Source organism: Nycticebus coucang, chromosome 12 (assembly GCF_027406575.1).
Source record: "Nycticebus coucang isolate mNycCou1 chromosome 12, mNycCou1.pri, whole genome shotgun sequence".
In the NCBI taxonomy this organism is placed as follows: domain Eukaryota; kingdom Metazoa; phylum Chordata; class Mammalia; order Primates; family Lorisidae; genus Nycticebus; species Nycticebus coucang.
The window spans coordinates 8,367,266-8,373,475 of record NC_069791.1 but is presented as its reverse complement, the minus strand read 5'-3'; the positions used below and the strand labels follow the sequence as shown (position 1 = coordinate 8,373,475).

Sequence of the window (6,210 nt, the reverse complement as noted above, 5' to 3'; positions counted from 1 at the left end):
GTGGGCCTCTCACTCCACCAGCTAAAGGAAGGAATTCAGCTTTCTCCCAGACTCTGTGGGAAAGCTATCCCTTGCCCAGAAGGCAGGAAGAGTATAGCCTGGTCCTGGGAAAGTGACCAATGCTCCCATGGGGGTAATGGGGGTGGTGGTGGTGTAAAAAAGATGGGATGAGCAAAGGTTGTTGCCAATATGGGAGATTCTTGTTTTGGCTGAGGAGGCAGAAAAACCTGGGTTGATGTGGCCCCAGGGTAGGGAGTTGGACTGGGGGTGGAGACTACTCTGATGTGGGAAGCAGAACTGAGCTTCCCCTTTCCCCCTTTTGGGAGTTTTTTGAACCTTAAGCTTGAAACCACACTCCCAATGCCATTTTAAAAAAAGTTACATGTGAAACTTGGTAAACGGTCTGTGAAGCTAGCGAATGATGCCCCATGATCATATCAATGTACACAGCTATGATTTAACAAAAAAAAAAAGTATGCACTTCTCACACTACACCAGCTTCAGTATCCCTATTTGTGGAAAGAAAAATCAGAGCCACTTACCAAGACCCGTCTGAGCAGGTTGTGGAGGTCACAGGAGGTAACACTAGAAAGAGGCAAGTGATGAGGGAGGGGATTCAGACAGTTCAGTAATGAGGTTTGTTTATTTTTTAGAACTAGTGCTTTCGTTTTTACTACGACTCTTCCCATCCCACATTGTTCCTCACAGGCCCGTCTACTGTAATGATTTCAAAAACTGGCTCCCCCACCTCCCAAGTTCCCCCGACATCCACCAACGGCTCCCAGAAGCTGCCACGCATCTGGCTGGGAAAGAAAGGGAAGGGCCCCTGGCGGAGGGGGGAGCGGGTAGGGTGGCGTCTCTGGGGACTTAACCTCCTACCCTCAGTTACATGACGCCACCCCCTCCCACCAAAGACTGCGAAGGCGCCTCCATTTTTGTTTTGGGGCGGAAGGGCAGGGGCTCGCGGACAGTAGCAGGGGTCGCAGGAAACAGTGGTTATCACCTGGGAGAGGAAAGCGGGTGCCCCCCTCTCGCCCGCCCTCTCCTTCAGTCTGCGCCCCTTGCAGTCCCCCCGGGCTCCTCAGGGTCCCTCCCCTTGTTGCTAAGGCCCGGACCGTCATCCCAGCAACAGCCTCAGTCATGTGACCGGCAATGGCGGCGCTGACAAGAGGTAGGTGAGCCCGTCGCCCCCCACACCCACCGCGCGCCCCGCGGCCCTGCGTGCGGCCGCCTTGCGCCCCCGGCTCCCCTTGCGCCCCCTCCTCGGCTTCTTCCCCTTGCGCGCGGCGCCTAGGATCCCGCTTCGGGCCCCGCCGATCATCATCTAGCACCCTCCAGCCTTGGCCTCCATTTGGGGGTTCCGAGGGCCGCGATCTGGCCGACACGCACCCCTACCCAGCGGTGGGGCTCCGGGGGCTTCGGCGAGTGGGGGATAAGGGGAGTTGGTTCCGGGTCGAGTCTCGGAGGAGGTCGTGGGGGAGGGGGAGGGGCCTCCGTGGATGTCCCCAGGGACCCTTGCCCTTCCAGGCTGTCCCCACCGCCGGCCTCTGTCTGAGAGGGAGGGACTGGCCGCGGCCGGCCGGGTTGCCCCAGAGGACTCTCGGACTCAGTCTAAACTGTGGCCCCGCCTCCCTCTGTCTGCCAGCAGGACTAGGAGCTAGACATCTAGGTCCTGGGTTCCCTCTGAAGGGGCGGCGGCGGGGGGTGGGGCGGGGAGTGTTCCACCGTGGACAGACGCTATCGGCTGAGGCTACGGGGTTCCATTTTCACTTTTCGAACCTCTAGGTGCATCTGGCCTTGAGGGGACCATGATGGAGGCGTGAAGGTACAGCTGTTCCTTTTTGGATCAGTCAAGAAATTGAGGTCACACTACTGGCCCCCTCTTTCTGTTTGAGCTGCAGTTGGAGGTGTTGTGGGGACAGCACTGTAGCTGAATGTGACCAGACTCCGGGGAAGCATCAGGCCCTTCCAGCTGAACCCCTGAGTGAGCCCCGCCTCTTCCTAAATGCCAGACTAGGGAGCTGACAGCGCTGCGGGTGCAGGTTGAAAAGGTGACAATGAGAACTTCGTTATTGCAGGGGCTGCTGCTACTTTGTTCACATCCTTTAAGAATTCAGCAGAAGGGACTGAGTTAGCTCTTCAAGGAAGGCTCCCTGGCAATAGCTGCTGAATTATTTGGGAATGTGGAACAGGGGAGAAGTTGGGGAGTATAGGAAATATTCCTGTCCATGTGATCTGAGGGAGGTGGCAAGAAGACCTTCATCTGTGTGGGTTTTTTTTCTTTCCTGACTTATCTGCATCCTAGGCTTTCTCGAGAGCCTCAGAACTGAGAAAGAAAGGAGGAAGGTTAGCATGTTGAAGTTCCTTCTTTAGCAACTTGGGAAGTTGGGGCCAAATTGAGAAGAGGGGGCCAATAGTGTGACCTCTTCCCTTGGGAAGAGCCTAAGGTTGGAATTCTGTAGAGTTGAAAGAGAGGATATGGAAGAATAATTTTGTTTCTGGGCTGGCTGGGCAAAAAATAGTAACATTTGCCATCGTAACCCTTTGCCTACCCCTAACCCAGTCCTGGTAAGCTGAGTGTGGAGATAGAGGATTCCTGCTGCCACAGTCTTCCATGGGCTTTACAGGTACCTGCCTCTTGAGAGAACCTTAACTTTCACCCTTCAGTCGATTTCCTGTATTCCATTTTCCAAGTAATCCCATTCCTGGTACCCTCTACCCAGGTTCCTGTCTCATGGGCTGCTGGGTTGGGGCCTGTGGGGCGTTGGGGAAGGGGTTTCTCAATCTCCTCCCTTTTCTTCCCTACCAGGTTGCACAACCTACAAGTAGGAAGCAGGGAAAGAGAGAGAGAGCCTGCATGCCAATTCTAAGCTCTTCAGGATCAAAGTGAGCAAAAAGGAGGGTCAAAAATTCTCCCTCCCTTGTAAAGAACCCATTTGTCATCCAGAGTGGGGAGGGGCAGATTGTTTCTGTGATCATGGGAGAAATGAAAGGAGAGCCAGCACTGATGTTTGGCTTAGATGATGATAAAGTTTACTGAAGCTTTCTTGCTCTTCAGTGGGTGCTGGGGTTTGAAAGATAGGGGAGATTGAAAATGAGTTTGGGAGAGGGTTGGGGGTTGGGGCTTTGAGAGAATAGAAGGAACACAGGGTTTAGAAGGAACCTGAAGTAGGAGGCATTGGTATTTGTCAATGGGGACCCCCCCCCACCCTGAGTCCCTTTCATCCTGGGGGCAGTGTCGTTCGTCCTGTCCAGAATGGCAGCCTGTGGAGGCACCTGCAAGAACAAAGTGACTGTCTCCAAGCCTGTGTGGGACTTCCTGAGCAAGGAGACCCCAGCCCGGCTGGCCCGGCTTCGGGAGGAGCATCGTGTGTCCATCCTCATCGACGGCGAAACTTCTGACATCTACGTGCTGCAGCTTTCCCCACAGGGTCCTCCCCCGGCCCCTCCCAATGGGCTCTACCTGGCCCGGAAGGCTCTCAAGGGGCTGCTAAAGGAGGCAGAGAAAGAGCTGAAGAAAGCTCAGAGGCAGGGGGAGCTTATGGGTTGCCTGGCCTTGGGGGGCGGAGGGGAGCACCCCGAGTTGCACCGCCCAGGCCCACCCCCTCTCCGTGCAACCCCCCTCTTGCCCCCAGGGGCACGGGGGCTCCCCCCTCCTCCTCCTCCCTTGCCCCCTCCTCTTCCTCCCCGCCTTCGGGATGAGGCAGAAGAGCAGGAGAGCACCTGCCCCATCTGTCTGGGGGAGATCCAGAATGCCAAGACATTGGAGAAGTGCCGGCATTCATTCTGTGAGGGCTGCATCACCCGGGCCCTGCAGGTGAAAAAGGCCTGCCCCATGTGTGGCCGCTTCTATGGGCAGCTGGTGGGCAACCAGCCCCAAAATGGGCGGATGCTGGTCTCTAAGGACGCCACCCTCCTGCTGCCCAGCTATGAGAAATACGGCACTATTGTCATCCAGTACGTCTTCCCGCCCGGTGTTCAGGGGGTAAGAAGATTACAGCCTCCCTTCACCCTTTGGTTTTCCCCAAGCTCTGACCTAGGAAAACTGGGGAGGGTGAGCCACTTGGTGAGATACAATATGTGAGATACAATGTAGTCTTGCTATCTCTCACTGTGTCTCCCTACACAGTGCCCTCGGGCTAGGAGGTCCCCTTGAGGCCCAGTTTTTCCATCACCAAGATCCCAAGGCATACATGAAAATCAATTAGGAGAGAAAGGAATTGCATATGATGAACGTAGATGTTGACAAATCTTCTTAGCAGAGGTCAATTTTGTGGAGGTGGTGGCTTAGGTACAGTCAGGCATGACAGGAAGGGACTTGACCTGCCTAGCAGAGCTAGGAGTGTTACTCTACTCCAGATTTATGAGAGAGTAAAACCCAATGCCAGTGTAAGGTAAGAACAGGAGTCTGTACCTTACGGGATCTTTCTGCTGGTGAAGAGTAGTATCCAATTCTGGTTTACAGAGGGGCAAGGAAGCTCCAAAGAAGAGTAATAGACAAATGGAACAGGTTATACAGTGGGAGTAACATCAGGAGTGTTTTCAGGCGGTGAATGGAAATCTGAAAGATAAATTATTGCGAATCTTCACATTTCTGCTGAGTTATCTGGAGAATAAGGACCAGCTTCCTTCCATCACTTCTGAGAATCCATTTGTTGCTGAATTGAGACTTGAGGGATTGAGACAACAGAAAAAACTCCTTAACAATGAAGATTACCTCCAGAAATAGGCTCTTGCTGCCCAGGCCCTATAATCTCTCCTTCCGTGGAAGGCTGTGAACATTTTGCTGCCCTGCCAGCATTAGCTGAGGGTGCACAGACAGAAGGTTGGCCACAATGGGCCTTCAGATGTCCAGCTGCTCACTGCCCACTCTGCTCCCGCTTCCTCCTAGGCCGAACACCCAAACCCAGGAGTTCGGTATCCTGGCACCACAAGGGTGGCCTACCTCCCGGACTGCCCTGAGGGCAACAAGGTGCTGACTCTGTTCCGAAAGGCATTTGACCAGCGTCTCACCTTCACTATTGGCACGTCCATGACCACAGGGAGACCGAATGTCATCACCTGGAACGACATCCACCACAAGACCAGCTGCACAGGGGGACCCCAGCTGTGGGACATCTCTTCATTTCCTTTCTTTTGGCTCCTCCCCTTCTGTCCACCCCCTCACTCTGGAAGTTCCTAACTGGAGAGGACCATCTCCAAACTATTCCGCTATCTACTCCATCTCAGTTTCTCCTCCATCCAACCTGGTCCTGATGTGCCCAGCTTAACCTACAAAAATAAGCAAAACTGGGCTAAGTTATCTTGGGTTTAGAGGTCCTCCCCACAGGGGAGGTGGGAAGGGGTTGTGACTAGGGCCTCTGCTGAGGGTGAGCATGGAGATAATATGAGCATGCCCATATAGCTAACCTTCACCCTCATTTCTCTTTGCTCCCAGGTTTGGGTACCCGGACCCCACCTACTTGACCCGGGTGCAAGAGGAGCTGAGAGCCAAGGGTATCACAGATGACTGAAAGACATCCCCTTTGACAAGGCCCCTGCCGTCCTCTTCTTCTAGGACCCAATGGAAGCCTCTGTTCTCCTCTCTGCCCCCTGCCCCCCATGCCACACAAGTAGGGGACCTGTCTGACTGGGGAGGGAGTTCAGAGTGGGAGGGGGCAATCCCTTCCCCTGTCCCCCACTGGCCAAGTTTTACAGTGCAGTGTGAGCCACACCCTCCGGGCATAGGCTGATCTCTAAGGCTCTGCTCCCCAATCCCCTGTGTACATAACTCCCGGTTTCCCTGACCCCTCCAATGCCCTTGGCTTTTTCTGGTATGTGCTGTGCTCCAGTTACTAAGCTGAGAAAGGACCTGGGTGGAGAGGGGAGGGTCTCTTGAACCACCCCACCCACCCTGCCCCTACCCCACCTACTGATCCACTGCTGAGCCCCACTGCTGAACTTGGGTGCAGGGAAGGAGGAACTGGGCTAAGTGAGCCCTCCCCACACCAATGGAGCCAGCTGTGCTTGTTCATCAGATAGAATTCTCTTACCTTAACCTTGTCCTTTCTCTCCTGTGTCTCAGTCTCTGTCAGTCTGTCTATTTCCTGCTCTTCTCAGCCCCCCTATAAGGAGCCTCCTTACCCTGTTCTGGAATCGCCACCAGACTGTAGCTTTTAATTTAATAAAAATAAAGTAAAATATGCAACTCTTTTAGGCCACACCCGTTCT

The 6,210-nt window shown here is 54.3% G+C and overlaps 1 protein-coding gene and 1 long non-coding RNA gene across 3 annotated transcripts; one reads left to right on the top strand and one right to left on the bottom strand.

Annotated features, from left to right (window-relative positions):
* Positions 1-815: 815 nt before the first annotated feature.
* DTX3 (deltex E3 ubiquitin ligase 3) lies at positions 816-6,193 on the top strand. 2 transcript variants are annotated; one of them, XM_053554954.1, is made up of 7 exons: positions 816-1,171; positions 1,902-2,051; positions 2,564-2,627; positions 2,810-2,886; positions 3,256-3,985; positions 4,892-5,109; positions 5,438-6,193. In XM_053554954.1, the coding sequence occupies exons 4-7, from the start codon at positions 2,858-2,860 to the stop codon at positions 5,511-5,513; spliced, it is 1,053 nt and encodes a 350-aa protein (XP_053410929.1). In that variant the 5' UTR covers positions 816-1,171; positions 1,902-2,051; positions 2,564-2,627; positions 2,810-2,857; the 3' UTR covers positions 5,514-6,193. The 2 variants fall into 2 exon arrangements, with proteins under 2 accessions (XP_053410929.1, XP_053410930.1); XM_053554955.1 differs by having other exon boundaries at positions 821-2,051; positions 3,237-3,985.
* LOC128561133 (uncharacterized) lies at positions 2,894-6,151 on the bottom strand. The gene is made up of 4 exons (XR_008373208.1): positions 6,033-6,151; positions 4,946-5,061; positions 4,415-4,561; positions 2,894-3,276 (listed from the first exon to the last, which is right to left on the bottom strand). It is a non-coding gene; the product is annotated as an uncharacterized LOC128561133 (long non-coding RNA).
* Positions 6,194-6,210: the final 17 nt, after the last annotated feature.

Excerpts from the sequence above, each read along its gene's own strand:
- DTX3 (XM_053554954.1), top strand. The coding sequence starts at position 2,858 with ATGCCAATTCTAAGCTCTTCAGGATCAAA. Across the intron at positions 2,887-3,255 it reads CTAAGCTCTTCAGGATCAAA|AATGGCAGCCTGTGGAGGCA; the intron begins GTGAGCAAAAAG and ends CGTCCTGTCCAG. Across the intron at positions 5,110-5,437 it reads TGCACAGGGGGACCCCAGCT|GTTTGGGTACCCGGACCCCA; the intron begins GTGGGACATCTC and ends CTTTGCTCCCAG.